At 46.7% G+C, this 17,046-nt stretch overlaps 1 protein-coding gene across 2 annotated transcripts in view; it reads left to right on the top strand.

The window, feature by feature from the left end:
- The first annotated feature begins 574 nt into the window (after nucleotides 1-574).
- The window catches only part of CDK20 (cyclin dependent kinase 20), a 53,575-nt gene continuing 37,103 nt past the window's right edge, over nucleotides 575-17,046 (top strand). Inside the window, exons 1-4 of one of the 2 annotated variants that reach the window (XM_030192396.1) lie at nucleotides 575-659; nucleotides 1,194-1,308; nucleotides 12,263-12,376; nucleotides 12,481-12,669. In XM_030192396.1, the coding sequence (XP_030048256.1) occupies nucleotides 1,234-1,308; nucleotides 12,263-12,376; nucleotides 12,481-12,669 (378 nt within the window). In that variant the 5' untranslated portion in view covers nucleotides 575-659; nucleotides 1,194-1,233. The other variant, XM_030192397.1, reaches the window with a different exon arrangement.

The following is a 17,046-nucleotide window of genomic DNA, read 5'->3' as shown; positions in this document are numbered from 1 at the left end:
TCGTTAACTTTACCACAGCTTAGAAAAAGAGCCCCACAGTGATTTCCAATTTTATTTCATGGTATATATGTACAAATGGTAAGCTTTCAAATAAATTAAAAAGCTGTCAAATAAAAAAAAGACAACACATATGCGTTTGAATTGGTTTTATACAGAAATATCTTTATTGTCATCATAAGCAAATATAAAGGTGAAAGCCGCACAACATTGCAAATAACACAAGCGCAGTAGGAGCACCGAGCACTAACAAATACATTTTGAATATAACCCTCCCCCCCCCCCCTTCACAGACCCCTCGCAAACTCCCCAAGCACCCCCACCCACTCCTAACATAAAGAATGCAAAACCAAGGACGTTTAATAAAACAATAGAAACCGCACAAGTTTGCTATAGTTTTCAGTCGCGGCTGCGAACGTTTCGCTGTGACCAATAAGACGGCAAGCTCCGCCCACTGACTTCAGCCCACACAATGGTCCAGATAGACTCATGCCGTGTTCTGTCGTTAAATCAGCTGGGGATTTCCCAGCGGGTCCGGCGCCCTTCTTCGACTTCCCACCCTCTCTGACGGGAAAACAGGAAGTCGCATCAGAGGGGTCGAGACTCAAGGAGGAAAGCGTGGCCACCGTTGTTAGGCAACCAGACTGAATTGCTGCCGCCTGGTGAGCTCAAATTGTTGATAGGGACGTGGGCGCAGGGGTTCTGAGATTGAAAAGGAGATGCTGGACGGCGGGAGGGAGAGGCTTCTTGGTCCTTGAATGAGTGCGAAGGGGGTGCTCGGCGTGTGAGTGCAGGTAAATGCGTGTGCAGTGATGGAGTTAACTGGAATCCTCGCTAAGGTTTTGCTTCTGCCCCTTTTAAATCTGTTTAGATGACGCCAGCCATTTCTCCTCCATCTGTTTAGCACTTAAAATAACGCTCTCAGCTGTAATCCTGTCATAAACAGGAGGGAGGGAGTTTAGGTTTGCAGAGTAGCTGGGGTTAAAACTGATACCGGAGTTCATGCAGCGAAACCATGCAAGGTTTCAAGGGACTGTCTCAAGAGAGTGATAAAAGGATACAAGTCCTGTCACTGATAAGTTAACTTGTATCAGAAGGCTGAATGGGATCAGTGGATTGTGACAGGAAGAACCTTTCTTTTTTTTCCCTAGTGTGGGGTAATGAATAACATGTGGTTGTTCTTTCCATACTCTTAGTGGACTGGCAGCATCACCTGTGTCTGATGGTTCATCCTTCATGGACCAGTACAGTATCTTGGGCCAGATTGGTGAAGGAGCACATGGAATTGTCTTCAAGGCAAAGCATATTGAGGTGACTGTGACCTGTGTGTTGGCTAGGGCTTTTTTTTTCTTTTTTTTTCAACAGCTTTATCTACTGACCACTAGATCAGACCTAAGGCTCATTTCACAATGTTTTTGCAAGTGCTTATAGAAAGCATATAAGAAACAACATGTATAGAATTGTTGACCCTCATCCCATCCTGCTTTTTTCTAACTTTCATAGTTTTGGGGTGCATTGAACCTGGGGACTCGTGTTAAATTGCCTATGCTTAATCTATCAGCAAATACATTGTAGACCCCTTACAACTTGGATATTGCGATATAAGTGAATCTAATTAGGTCTACAGTGTACAGTAATATGTAAGAGAAATCCCCCCCCCCCCCCCCACCTAGGCTCTAATCCTTGAGAACCTTATATAGAGTCTATGGTATATATTTAGCCTTTTTCCTCAAGACAGAATATGGCAGCAGATATGGACTGTAAACAAAGCTGGGAGAAACAGGGGTGATATGATACAGACGTTCAAATATCTGAAAGGTATTAACCCGCAAACAAACCTTTTCCGGAGATGGGAAGGCGGTAGAACTAGAGGGCATGATATGAGATTGAAGGGGGTCAGACTCAAGAAAAATGTCAGGAAGTATTTTTTCACGGAGAGAGTGGTGGATGCTTGGAATGCTCTCCCACGGGAAGTGGTTGAGAGGAAAACGGTAACGGAATTCAAACATGCATGGGATAAACATAAAGGAATCCTGTTCTGAGGGAATGGATCCTCAGAAGCTTAGCTGAGATTGGGTGGCAGAACCGGTGGTGGGAGGCGGGGCTGGTGGTTGGGAGGCGGGGATAGTGCTGGGCAGACTTATATGGTCTGTGCCCAGAAAATGACAGATACAAATCAAGGTAAGGTATACACAAAAAGTAGCACATATGAGTTTATCTTGTTGGGCAGACTGGATGGACCATGCAGGTCTTTTTCTGCTATGTTACTATGTTAATAATATATTGGGCCCTAGGCAAATATAAATGTGTGGTCCTCCATTTGTACTTTCTATACCCCTTCCCACTTAAGATCTCCATTCATGCTCTGTCTCTCCTTCACCAAGGCTGCATCTTTCCAGATCACCTCTCCTGAAGTGGCTTGTAGGAAGCTGCAGAGGCTGGAACTAAGTAGCACAGTAGCAGCAAGTTACAAGTGGGCACAGGCATAGAGCGAGTATATGCTCATAGGCCCAGGCTCTCACCTGTAATCCAGAAGTAGGAAGGGTGTCTGTGTATCTTGTGTTCATTGATTTAATCCTTGCACACATTCACAACCTGCTGCCATACTCGGGGCCAACCATTACAGCTTCCCAAATCTACTTTGAAGAAATAAGCTTGGGGAGGAGGGGGGAGTAAACAGAGGCCTATTCAAGGGTAAGGAAGGGGCTAGAATCAGGCAAGATGAAAGATGTGGATTCAGGGGCCCTGAAGAGGGACCAGTCATATGGAGGGGTTCAGGAGAGGGGAAGGGGAAAGTAGTGCATCTCTACTGCTTGGAATGCAGATGATAGGCAGATTAATGAGATTTAAAGCTCTGCTGGTCACTGATCTTCCTGCTTTTTGGGAATCTTACCCTGGCCCCAGATATCCCCATTACTGCTTCTTGACTTTGGGCACTAGGCATATGCCTAGTTTGCCTGTACATTAATCCTGCCCTGATGGCAAGACCATATAGTTGGTGTCTAATTGATCTCTGGCGTTTCTCATCATTCTTCATAGATTCCTTCCAGGCTTTTCTTGAAATCTGCTACTGTTTTTGTTTCCACTACTTCTAGTGGGAGGTCACTCCATATTTCCTCTATCCTTTCTAAGAAAAAAATGTTTTCTGATGTTGCTCCTGAGTTTATATCCCTCCCCCTAATCAAACCTAGGATCTTATACCATGACCTTATCATAACCTGATCTTCAGAAATTGTCATCCTGCAGTAAAAACTGTGCTTGTTCTAACAAGGACATAGAATGAATACTGTCCCTTCCTTCTGCTGTTCAGCCCCTTCCCCTAGCTTCGGAAGGAGCAGCTGACAGCTATGGACTTACTTGTGCTCCCCCACACAGGGTGTGAGCAGAGGTGGTTCAGCTGTTCCTGATGCAGTATGCTTTAATTCATCAGTAAGCCAAAGCAAGAAGATCTTGTTAAGTAGGAGTGTGAAACTACTAAGTAGTACATTTAAAACAAATTGGATAAAATATTTCTTCACTCAACATGCAATTAAGCTTTGGAATTCTTTGCCAGAGAATGTGATAAAAGCAGGATAAGCAGCATGGAATCGATTTTACTCTTTTGGGATCCTACTAGGTACTTGTGACCTGGATTGACTGCTGTTGGAAACAGGATACTGGGCTTGATGGACCTTTAGTTTGTCCCTGTCTGACAACTTTTATGTGCTATATATGTATATGTCAGTGGTTCCCACTTCCAGCCCTCAAAGACAGCCAACAGGTCAGGGTTTCAGGATATCCCTAATGAATATGCATGATACATTTTTTTTTTAAATTTACATTTGTACCCCGCACTTTCCCACTCATGGCAGGCTCAATGCGGCGGGCAATGGAGGGTTAAGTGACTTGCCCAGAGTCACAAGGAGCTGCCTGTGCAGGGAATTGAACTCAGTTCCCTAGGACCAAAGTCCACCACCCTAACCACTAGGCCACTCCTCCACAGTACACGTCGGATAAGCGCATGCTCTGTTTAACTGCATGCCATACTTCAGTCTCGTTTTTGGCCCCATCAATTTCTATGGGGACAAACTTCGGTTTACTGCACCACTGATAAGTGCAAGATTCGCTTATATGCATGGTTTAAGACTGCTCCTCTGCAGGAAAGACTCCGCATAAGTGCAGCAGCTCCTGAGTAGGTCCCATGGTAGAAACAGGGACTTCAATCCCTAACAGCCCCCAGAGGAGGTCAGGAGAAGAGCAATAGAAGGGAGTTGGAAAAACTTGTCCCAGAGAGCCAGGATGAGGGAAGGAGTTCTGAACCTCCCCAGTCAAGCAAATGAAGAGCAGCTGAGCAATGGGGTGTGGGGCGGAACCTATGGACTGGCAAGTGGAAGAAAAGGGGGAGGAACTAGAGCAAGAGGAGCCGATGGAGATTGCTGCTCTGACTAAAGTGGAAGGAAAGGCGGTGAAACAGCAGAGGGCTGCTTGGGAGGAGAGCCTGGTAGAAGAAGGGAAAAGGTGTCTATCCCATGAGGGGAGCTGAGAGAACAGGTAAACCATGGAAGGGTTATGCGGGTGGTGGTCAGGGTATAATGTTGGCCTGGATGGAGAGGGACCCTTGCCACTCTCCCTAGGTTGATTTCTTTTGAAAGGGAGAGAGGAGGAGTGGTGGTTTTGGGCATAACTGCTGTACATGAACTGCTGGGAGTTTGAACCCTTTTGGAACTGCTGTGTTTGGGGAATTGTTTTGCATAACTGCTTACATGAGGTGCTGGGGAGTTTGAACCCTTTTTGATCTACTGTGTTTGGAGAATTACTTTGCATAACTGCTATACATGAACTGCTGGGAGTTTGAACACTTTTTTAGCTACTTTGTTTGAAGAATTGCTTTGCATAACTGCTTTATATGAACTGCTGAGATTTTGGAACCTTTTGTTGTTTTTTGTTTTGAATATGCTGTTGAACTGCTGTATTTCTTGAGAAATGCTGTGGTGGGAACTACCTTTGGAGAGCAGTTGACACCAAGGGATTACAATAAAGTATAATGGTCTGACCTTGTGGATTGCCGTGTGCTCTTTAGCAGTGGAGTACAGCACACAGCTCAGCTAAAGGGCCCAGCGACTCGAGAGAGAGATTCCATATCATCAAGCTGATCAATCCATAGACTGGTGGGTTGTGTCCATCTACCAGCAGGTGGAGATAGAGAGCAAACTTTTGCCTCCCTATATGTGGTCATGTGCTGCCGGAAACTCCTCAGTATGTTCTCTATCTCAGCAGGTGGTGGTCACACACAGCAGCAGCTCTGGCTAGGCCTCCAAGCCTAATCCTTAGGTTTTGTTGAGGCCTGGGGTTGAGGGCTCTTTTGAGCAAGTGCCAAACCTGGTGGTGCCAGGTCCCTCCTTTTCTCCCCCCCTCCCGCTGGCTCCGTTTAAAAAAAAAAAAAAAAAAAATATATATTTTTAAACGTCTTTAAAGGCGTTTAATTCGACGTTTCTTTAAACGTTCATTGCAGCTACTCACTGGGACACCAGTTCGTTACAGCTCGGAGCGGCAAGCAGGTAATTTACCTTTTTATAGCGGGCAGGGGGTTCCCCGATTCTTCTCCTCGTGCAATGGCGTCGGAGGGCGAGGGCGCAAAGGGTCGCTCCCCGGATCGCTGGAGCGCTTCTAGAGGGGATGCGGGGGTTTTACAACCTGATTCGCCCTTGATGGGTGATAGTTTAGTGACCGATGAATGTCCCGGTCGTTCCTCCGGCGTGGCGGTTTTTTCCCGCCATAAACGCCCATCCCCCGCTCCTCGCCTCCGCCATCTTGGCCGGCCCACGCGGCTCGGACGGCTTCTTCGGGGCCGCCCTTGAGGTTGGAGACATTAATGCCATGAACGCCCTTAATTTGGGCGACGGCACCAAAAGCGGCTAAAGTTAAGCGCCGTTCTTCCCGCGTGGCTCCTTCACGGAGTTTCGCGCCGGACACCATTTGGATGCGCAGCATGTCTCTCCCCCGCTATTGCGAGCGCCGGTTGAGAGTGCGTCTAGGGCTGTTGCCCAGGCTGCGGAAGTGCACAGTCTGGGGGGTTTCTCCCCCGAGTTTGTTTTGCTGCTGCATCAGGCTTTCCTCATGCAAAACGCTGCCCCTGCTCCCTCTTCTGATAAAGAGGTTGAGTTCCCAGAGGTAAACGCCCTCGGGTTGATTTCCAGGCCTTGGAGGACTTTTGTCTCCTCCGATGTAGATGAGGGCAGCGTGTCTGAGGTCTCCCAACGATCCTTTGCGGATTCCTTGGAGGAGATAGATCCCCGCTCGGATGGAGCGGATGACCCCTCTGCAGCGCGGCTTTTTAGCCCAGAGGATTTGCCCAACCTGTTGTTACAGGCCATGGACACTTTGAAGATTTCCTCTCCGGAGGACGTCTCTCCCTCAGCCCCTGTTGGCTCTGCCATTATGCTGGGGACGAAGCGCCCGCCTAGAACCTTCCACGTGCATGATGCCATGCACACCTTAATTGCGGCTCAATGGGATGTCCCGGAAACGAGCCTTAAAGTGGCTAGGGCTATGTCCCGCCTCTATCCTTTGGCTGTGAGTGAACGTGAGGCCTATCTGTGGCCTACCGTGGATTCTTTAATCACTGCGGTGACTAAGAAACGGCGTTGCCGGTGGAAGGTGGCACGGCCCTAAAGGACGCCCAAGACAGAAGATTGGAGGCGGCCTTAAGGTCGTCCTTGGAGGCAGCTGCTTTAAGTTTGCAGGCCTCAGTTTGCGGCTCCTATGTGGCCAGGGCGTGCCGGACTATGGTGCAGCGGGCTTCCCCCTTGGATCATTCCTTGAGGGCTGATTGGCCGGCCCTGGAATCGGGCTTAGCCTATTTGGCAGACTTGCTGTATGATGTCTGGAGAGCCTCAGCTAAAGGCATGGCTCAGACAGTCTCTGCGCGGCGGTGGCTTTGGCTGAAACATTGGTCTGCTGACCACGCCTCTGAATCCCGCCTGGCTAGATTGCCTTTTAAAGGCAAGCTGCTCTTTGGGGTCGAGCTGGACAAAATCGTGACCGATCTCGGCACGTCTAAGGGCAAGAAATTACCAGAGGTCAGGGCTCGGGTTAGTACTCGTCCCGATACCTCCATACCGCCCGGGCAAGTCGGGTTCCTCTGCCCCCTCTTCCTTCAAGAGGAATTTCTCCCCCAAGCAGCATTCCTTTCGCAGAGACCGCCGTCCCGGAGGTGCTCCCTCCGGTCCTCCCCCAGGGTCTCGTACCCAATGACGGGGCCTTGGTCCACGCCCCAGTGCAGATTGGAGGACGGCTGTCCTCGTTTCTGGGCGAGTGGACCACTATAACTTCAGACGCGTGGGTGCTGGGAAGTCATCAGAGACGGCTACAAGCTAGAGTTCTGCCAACCCTTAAGAGACGGGTTTGTACTCTCTCCCTGCAAGTCTCCGGTCAAGCTGTGGTAGTGCAGCAGACCTTGGACAACCTGATCCGCCTGGGTGCGGTCGTTCCGGTGCCAAAAAATCAGATTGGCAAGGGACGTTACTCCCATTTACTTTGTGGTTCCAAAGAAAGGAGGTTCTGTCCGGCCTATCCTCGACCTCAAAGGGGTCAATCGGGCCTGGAAAGTGAGGCACTTTCGCATGGAGACTCTCCGCTCTGTTATAGCGGCAGTGAAGGCAGGAGAGTTCTTGGCTTCCTTGGACATCAAGGAAGCGTACCTGCATATTCCCATCTGGCCTCCTCTCCAACGCTTTCTGCGTTTTACAGTCCTGAGACAACACTTCCAGTTCAGAGCCCTCCCTTTCGGGTTGGCTACTGCTCCGCGGACCTTTTCCAAAGTAATGGGGGTCATAGCGGCCTTCCTGCTAAAGGAAGGAGTACAAGTCCATCCTTATCTGGACGACTGGTTGATCCGAGCCCCCTCTTATGCAGAGTGCGGCAAAGCTATGGACCGGGTAGTTGCTCTTTTGAGCTCCCTGGGATGGATCATCAACTGGAAGAAGAGCCAGCTGCGCCCGACTCAGTCCCTGGTGTATCTGGGAGTTCGATTCGACACCCAAGTGGGCAGAGTGTTCCTGCCAGACAATCGGATTGTCAAGCTTCAGGCTCAGGTGGACTAGTTCCTAGTAGCCTCTCCTATTCGGGCTTGGGACTACGTGCAGCTGTTGGGCTCTATGACGGCCACGATGGAAGTAGTGCCCTGGGCCAGGGCTCATATGAGACCACTACAGCTATCTCTGCTGCTGCGCTGGACTCCGATGTCGGAGGATTATGCTGTGCGCCTTCCCGTGGACCCAGCAGTGCGCAAGGCGCTGAGCTGGTGGACGCAGACAGACAAGTTGTCTGCAGGATTGCCTCTGGTGACCCCGGAGTGGATTGTCGTCACGACAGACGCCTATTTGATGGGCTGGGGAGCCCACTGCTTGGGAAGGACAGCGCAGGGGCTCTAGTCTCCTGCAGAGGCAAGTGGTCTATCAACCTCCTGGAACTCAGAGCCATTCGCTTGGTGTTATTGGAGTTCATCCCGGTACTCGTGTTGAAGCCTGTACGGGTCCTGTCGGACAATGCCACGGCTGTGGCCTATATCAACCGCCAGGGAGGTACCAGAGCGCCCCTCTAGCCAAGGAGGCTATGAGTCTTTGCCAGTGGGCGGAAGCGAACCTGGAGCAGCTTTCAGCGGCCCACATTGCCGGAGTCATGAATGTCAAGGCGGACTTTCTCAGTCGCCATACCTTGGAGCCCGGAGAGTGGCAACTATCTGCTCAGGCGTTCTTGGACATCACGAAGCGCTGGGGCCAGCCGAGCCTAGATCTGATGGCGTCATCGGCCAATGGCCAAGTGCCGCGCTTTTTCAGCAGAGGACGGGACCCTCGATCCCTGGGAGTAGATGCTCTTCTCCAACAGTGGCCGACACAAGAGCTCCTCTATGTGTTCCCGCCCTGGCCCATGTTGGGCAGGGTGCTTCGACCGGGTGGCAAAGCATCCCGGCAGGGTAATCCTGGTGGGTCCGGATTGGCCCAGACGTCCCTGGTATGCGGACTTGTTCAGGCTCTCAGTCGACGATCCTCTGCGGCTGTCAGTGGAGCAGGGCCTGTTACATCAGGGTCCCGTGGTGATGGAGGATCCCTCTCCCTTTGGTCTTACGGCCTGGCTATTGAGCGGCAGCGTCTGAGGAAGAAGGGCTTCTCAGACAAGGTCATCGCCACTATGCTGAGAGCGAGGAAGCGCTCTACTTCTACTGCTTACGCCAGGGTTTGGCGTATCTTTGCAGCATGGTGTGAAGCAGGCTCACTTTCTCCCTTCACTGCTCCAATTTCTTCAGTGTTGGCGTTCCTGCAAGAAGGTCTGGAGAAAGGCCTGTCGCTCAGTTCCCTTAAAGTCCAGGTAGCGGCTCTGGCTTGCTTCAGGGGCCGCCTGAAGGGTGCTTCCTTGGCTTCGCAGCCAGATGTGGTGCGCTTTCTCAAGGGAGTTAATCACCTGCGCCCTCCTCTGCACTCAGTGGTGCCTGCGTGGAATCTCAACCTGGTGCTAAGAGCATTGCAGAAGCCGCCTTTGGAACCCTTGTCGAGGGCATCTCTGAAAGACCTGACGTTGAAAGCAGTCTTTTTGGTGGCTATCACTTCAGACAGAAGAGTTTCCGAGCTCCAGGCGCTCTCAAGTCGAGAGCCTTTTCTGCAGTGCACTGAGGCAGGAGTGACTATTCGCACAGTGCCTTCCTTCCTGCCCAAGATTGGTTCTCGCTTCCATGTGAATCAGCAGCTCTGTCTCCCTTCCTTTCGTAGGGAGGACTACCCAGAGGAGTACTCCGCTCTTGAATATCTGGATGTGAGACGAGTCATCATCAGATACTTGGAAGTGACCAATGATTTCCGGAAATCGGATCATCTGTTTGTCCTGTTGCAGGTCCTCGTAAGGGTCTGCAGGCTGCTAAGCCTACAGTGGCAAGATGGGTCCAGGAAGCCATTGCAGCGGCTTATGTGGCCGCGGGGAAGGTGCCGCCTATCCAGCTGAAGGCTCACTCCACGAGAGCTCAGGCGGCCTCGATGCAGAGGCCGGATCCGTCTCCTTGGAAGAGATTATGCAAGGCGGCAACGTGGGCTTCGGCTCATACATTCTCCAAGCATTACCGTTTGACTGTGGCTGCACGGGCGGAGGCCCGGTTTGGAGCTTCAGTGTTGAGGTCAGGGATTTCTATGTCCCGCCCTGGGTGAGTACTGCTTCGGTACATCCCACCAGTCTATGGATTGATCAGCTTGATGATATGGAAGGTAAAATTATGTATAATCATACCTGATAATTTTCTTTCCATTAATCATAGCTGATCAATCCATAGCCCCTCCCAGATATCTGTACTGTTTATATTCTGGTTGAATTTTAGGTTCAAGTTTAGCCTTCAGTTACTTCAGGAGGACTTCGTGTTCAAGTTCTTCTTTCACTTGGATTCTTCAAGAGTTGAGACGACTTTGTGTTACAGTGAGCTGCTGCATTCCTCTCCCCTCCGTTTTACGGGGCTGGATTGAGACATAAATTCTGCCGGCACTCCCTCCCGCTTCGTGCGGCTGTAGGGCAGCTTTGTACCCCTCCTGCTTCGGCGGTGTTAGGGTCAGTCAGCTCCTCCCGCGGTTGCGGTTGCAGGATAAGCCAGATCCCCCCGCATCGGCGGGTGTGGTGTCCCTCCCCCGCTCCGCGGGGATGAGCTGGACGGATTCCCCTCCCCCACTTGTGTGGGGATGAGCTGGGTTAATTCCCCTCCCCCGTTTCGGCGGTGGTGAGCTGGGCAGAGTGTCCCTTCGTGGGTGTAATTCTCTAAGTGCTGAGTCCTGCGGATGGAGCTTTGATATCGACATACTGAGGAGTTTCCGGCAGCACATGACCACATATAGGGAGGCAAAAGTTTGCTCTCTATCTCCACCTGCTGGTAGATGGACACAACCCACCAGTCTATGGATTGATCAGCTATGATTAATGGAAAGAAAATTATCAGGTATGATTATACATAATTTTACCTTTGTTACATTTGTACCCCACATTTTCTCACCTATTTGCAGGCTTAATGTGGCTTACATGATACCAGAGAGGTGTTAATAGACTCCGGATAGATATAGATAGATATGTATGTATTGAATCTGGGGAGACTGATTAAGAATTACCTTTTTTTATTTTTAATTTTAACTTTGAGTTAAATAAATTAAAATCACAGTTCCTGCTTTCCTTTGTTCTCTTGTTATCCAGCTTTCATCAGGCAACCATCATGCGTAGCTTCTGTCTTGTGCCTTCCTATCAGCCTCTTATCTGTGCAGCCTGTCTCCTGTGACCTGCGGTTATTCAACACTTTAGGAACTTGTTATTATACGATGCCTGATTGAGAAGTCCAGGCTCTCAACAGCGCACAACTGCTACTGTGCACATTTAAACCTGCTGGGGAAACTTAAAATCATATGTATATCACAACTACACCATATGTATATCACAACTACACCCACAGGAACACCTACCCATAGATCATGTAAAAGCATTGTCTACATACTTATGCATGCACACAGTTGTGCAATTTTGTGAAGGTCCTTTTCCGTTTGTAAAATAAGCTTTACATGTTGGAAAAGCTATGTAAAGTTACCCCTATGCAACTTTTCAAAGTGGTGTCTTCTTAATGTATCCACCATGAGCCTCTGCTCAGACTGTCTTATCTTTTCTCCCCTTAGTATGACGCTTAACTTCTCTGCTATCTCCGAAGCTGTGCTTTGACTATTCTCCCTTCTGCCCAGTCTTCTTAGTGGTGCTTAACTCCTTCATAATTCTATAAAAGTGCTTAATGTTCCCTTCTTTGTTCATCTTCAGAATGGCATTTACCCCTTCCCAAAACCCCTAGTATGGAACTTAACCCCTTCCATCTCTCTGCACCCGTCTATGTAGTGTTGCTTAACCCAACTTCAGTAGCATGCCACTTAACCACTCTGAAGAATGGTGCTGGACTCCTTCCCCCCCCCCCCCCCCCCCCCCCCCCCCCCCCCCCCCCCACCATGCATCCATCTTTATAACAGTACTTAACAGGCTAAAATGCATATTTTCAAAGCACTTAGACTTACAAAGTTTCATAGTAACCTATGGAACTTTGTAAGTCAAAGTGCTTTGAAAATGAGCCCCCTAAGTCTCTTTCTCTTTGTGGTTCTTTTCAGACATCACATTGTCATAGGTCTTAGAGGAGTTATAGAAGCAGGGAAGACCTTGCTGATGTGGGTGATTATGGTGGGTCATCTTTCTTCAGTTCAGAGTTCACTGCATGGTTTTTGTTATTCTTATATAGACAGGGGAGACTGTAGCCCTCAAGAAAGTAGCCTTGAGGAGACTGGAAGATGGGATCCCTAATCAGGCCCTGCGAGAAATCAAAGCACTTCAAGAGATAGAAGATAATCAGTATGTGAGTCTCTCTGGCCTCTTTGTCACCTACCTATACATCACCTGTTGTCTGTGCTGCCAGCTTAATGGCATTCTGCACTTACCCTACCTATGTGTTACCTGCAGGTGGTAAAGCTGAAGGAGGTGTTCCCCCATGGCACAGGCTTTGTGCTGGTCTTTGAGTACATGCTATCTGACCTTTCAGAGGTCCTGCGCAATTCAGAGCAGCCACTGACAGAGTGTCAGGTCAAAGGATACATGCAGATGCTGCTGAAGGGTGTGGCATTCTGCCATGAGAACTCAATCATGCACCGGGTAAGTCTGCAGGGGGAGCATGCAACAGCAAAGAAAATCTAAACCGGTTCTCTGTCATTGGTGCTGAGAGAATATTTCTTTTAAGGAAGCAATGCTAGTTAAATTCACAATATAGTGTAATTCTGTTTGTTTCTCTTTCTCCTAGAGAGTCTCTTTATATCCATCAGCCTTATAATTGTATTCTCTTCTTAAATGCTGTGTGAATGCTCTTTAATTAAAATATAATACTAGCATATGTTCCTCTGTCTGAATTGTAAGGATCTGAAATAAATTGTGAAGCTTATTGTATTTGTGAGCATTGATATGCTTCTGGTTTTCTGGCTCTCCTTTGCTGTCACTGTCTCTCTTCTACATTGTCTGTGCTTTTGGCTATAAATATACTCAGATAAAAAGCTGTAATGGCCCTCTGGGCATTAAAGGAATCCCTGTTGAGTTTCAGCCCCCTAGTGTAACTACTATTACATTGTATCATTTAACCAATTTTGTTATGTGGGAGTAGAGCCTGGGACCCATCATTAATACCCAGAGTACACCTCTGGTTCTGTAGACAGTGTTCATTTCTAGGACCTTCCCCAGCAGTGGGTACAGAACTGAACTAGGACATTTCTCCTTTGCTGCTAGTCCATCTGCCAAGAGCATAACATTCACATTTTGATACTGGGCAAGATGGCAAAATCTTGATGTGTTTTCCTGAGGCGGTACAAGTCTAAGGATTATGCTTTCACATAGTAATCACTTCACTTATTATTATTTTTTTGGATATACCACATCATTGAATTTATCATCTGTGCAGTTCACAATATAAAAACAGATTGAATAAAAGATAAAAAGGAAAGGAGTGATGAAATTGAAACTACAATCTTTGATAGGAAAGAAGCCAGTTGTGAGTAAAGTACATTCATTTGCTTGTGTTGAGTACTGATCTAGATCTTGCATGCATTGTCATGTTGTTAAAGAGAGTGAATTTTTTTTTTATTTGTATTTAAGTTTTTCTCAAATGATAGTGCAAGGTGCAAATAGTTTGGCAAGTTGTTCCACAATTAAAGTGCAGTAACTCTGAAAATTGCAGACCAAATGTCAAAGAAACCATTATGTGACTATGATATAAGCAAACATGACAGACATAGGGGGTGACCAGAGTTATGAATTTTATAAACAAGCGTTGAAATTTAAGATGGAATTTGGGATGAAAAAAGAGCTGCCCTATTAGGTCAGACCAATGGTCCATCTAACCCAGTATGGTGTTCCAACAGTGGCTAATCCAGGCCACAAGTACCTGGCAGAAACCCAAAGAGTAGCATGCCACCAACCACCAAGGATAAACTGTGGCTTTCTCCAGGTCAATCCTAATAATGGTTTATGGACTTTTTCTCCAGGAACTTGTCCAAACTTTTTTAAAACCCAGTTACATTAACTGCTTTTACCACTTGCGCCAGCAGTGAGTTCCAGAGTTGAGTGAAAAAATATTTTCTCCTATTTGTTTTAAATGTACTACTGTATAACCTCATGGAGTGTTCTATAGTCTACGTACTTTTTGAAATAGTAAAAAATTGATTTGCATTTACTTATTCTACTCTATTAAGGATTTTATAGACCTCTACCTTAACTGCAGTTCTGCTTTAAGCAGTGGAGTAACCTGATCCATCATTTAGCCTCTGAGATCAACTTGACAGCAGTATTTTGTATGAGTTGCAATTTCCGTATGTCAGCCAAGTGAAAGCCTTGAAAATAGGGCATTACAGTAATCTAGATGGCCTACTACAAGAGCATGAAGTGAGGTACAAAAGGCTGACGAATCAAAAAAAGATCGAACAGAACAAATCCTTTTCATTTTATAGAGATACCTTTGGACAATTGATGACATATGAAGCTGAAATTCCAGTGGACCATTAATAACAACTCTACTACTACTATTTAGCATTTCTATAGCGCTACAAGGCGTACGCAGTGCTGCACAAACATAGAAGGAAGAAAGTCCCTGCTCAAAGAGCTTACAATCTAATAGACAAAAATAAAGTAAGCAAATCAAATCAATTAATGTGTACGGGAAGGAAGAGAGGAGGGTAGGTGGAGGCGAGTGGTTACGAGTCAAAAGCAATGTTAAAGAGGTGGGCTTTCAGTCTAGATTTAAAGGTGGCCAAGGATGGGGCAAGACGTAGGGGCTCAGGAAGTTTATTCCAGGCGTAGGGTGCAGCGAGACAGAAGGCGCGTAGTATCTGCAAAGAGTGGACAGCTTGGACTTGCGTGCCTGCTATTAAAGTATGATCCTGTAATAAAAATTCTAGTTTCTGTGAAAATATCAGTGTCTTTGACTTATCAGGATTAATCATCAGTTTCTGAGAATTTAGCCAGTTAGCTATAGTAGCAAGATTCTTATTCAGTGTTGAGATGGCATCTTGCAGAGAGAAATCAATAATGCATAAGTGAATATCATTGACATAGATATAGGTGGTTAGCTCTAAAGACTGTTTTATAGTTTATTAAAATTTATTATAGTAGCAGACTATGTAGGTCATGGCGGTTTACAAAATTACAATAATAATCTGCTTTAAAGGAAGGAACTCCACTAACATATAGGAAAGTTCCTAACACAGTAAATCAGTACAACATCCAAACAGCAAAAACATTCTGTAGGTATCCACTTGCTACATTTCTTTCCCCCCCACCCCCCCACCCCTGTCACCTGAGTCCAAAAGCTTGAATAAAAAAGTAGATTTGTAGTAGTTTTTAAATTTTCTTGAGGATCCTTCAGCACGTAACTGTCCATTCCGAAGATTAGGAGCCAAACAAAGGCGTTCTTGTGGGTCAACTCCCAGCAAAAGCATGATGGTGAAGGAATTGCCAACCGATGATCATGAAGAAAAGGAAGGTAGCAATCTACGAGGCATGTAGGGTATCGCCATAGACATGGAATTTACTCATAGTAGGCATTATGCACAGTCATTAACAATTTAAACTAAATTCTGTATTGTACAGGAAGATGATAATGAATAAGTAAAAGTGTCACGTGATCACGTCCATATACCTTTTCAAGGAACCATACAGCAGCATTTTGTAAAATCTCAATCTGTTTAAATTGGCAGCTGATGTCCCAGCATAGACTGCATTACAGTAATCTATACGAAAGATCAATAGCACATGCACCAAGTTATGTAAAGTCTTATCGTCATATCTGAACTGCCATAGCACAAAAAAAGCCTTTCTGAATTACACTACATACCTGCTTTGTAAAGGAAAGCTGGGAATCTACTAGGATACCTAAGTACTTAAATGTATTCAATACTTTTACGCAATTACCTAATAAAATTGGAACTACGTCAGGAGTATTTGATCAATGCGTAATCTGGCATGCTGTGCTCCTCGAGGGATTTAACATTAGCCTATTGGCCTTGAGCTATTTGGAAATTTCATCTAGGCATCCTTGCAAACGTGTAAAACTAGTAAGATCTAACATTTCTGCTGATACTTTAGCTATTACTTTTATCCCAATGATATTTTATTATCCTCTAATCACAAGGCTCTGAGTGGCAGAAGCAAATGGCCTTAAAAATATATTAAATAGTACTGGAAACAGTGCAGAGCTCTGTGGTATGCTGTATGACAGATTTTTTTGAGTAGGATTAAGAGGAGCCTGTTGAAATTACAAAGGTATGCCCCGATAATCCTTTAAATCATTCTTTAACTGAACCCCTGAGTGGTCCACAAACCTTTAGAGTTGATTTTTTTTCTTTAGATTTTCAATCACAGCTTTGTCAGTAGTACATTGGCAAGTTCCAGAGCTGCACCAAGAGCTGACAGACCATTGTGGGGGGAGAGAAGGGCAAGTGAAGGAGAGAGATGCAAAACCACAAGGGGGAAGGGAAAGAGAGAGATGTCAGACCGGGGATATGGTGGGGAGAGAGGGAAGAGAGAGCTCGGATCTGAAAATCGGAACAAGTGAGATGATTACATTTGCAGATAACATAAAACTATTCAAAGTTGGCAATAACATCTGAAACTGTCATAGAGGACCGGTACATACTGTTTCTTTCACAGCTTTGGCGGGTGGGAGGGGTCAGTGACGACTGGAGGAGTAAGCATAAGAAATGGCAAGTCCAATGCAAAGCACTGATAAGGAAGGCAAAGAGAGACATTGAAAAGAAGATTGCATTGGAGGCAAAAACACATAGTAGAAACATTTTTAGATATATTAGAAGCAACAAGCTGGCAAAAGAATCAGCTGGACCACTAGATGATCGATGGGTAAAAGAGGCTATGATAATGTGGTGAATTTTCCTGCATATGAATTACAAGAATATTTTATGAAGTGTATTTATCTAGTTTGGCCAGCAGGTAGTGTTTCCTTACTTTAAAGCTATTACAGATAAATGACTGTTT

This window comes from Microcaecilia unicolor, chromosome 2 (genome assembly GCF_901765095.1).
Source record: "Microcaecilia unicolor chromosome 2, aMicUni1.1, whole genome shotgun sequence".
Taxonomy (NCBI): domain Eukaryota; kingdom Metazoa; phylum Chordata; class Amphibia; order Gymnophiona; family Siphonopidae; genus Microcaecilia; species Microcaecilia unicolor.
The sequence above is the reverse complement of the archived record's forward strand: the minus strand, read 5'-3'. Positions and strand labels throughout refer to the sequence as shown.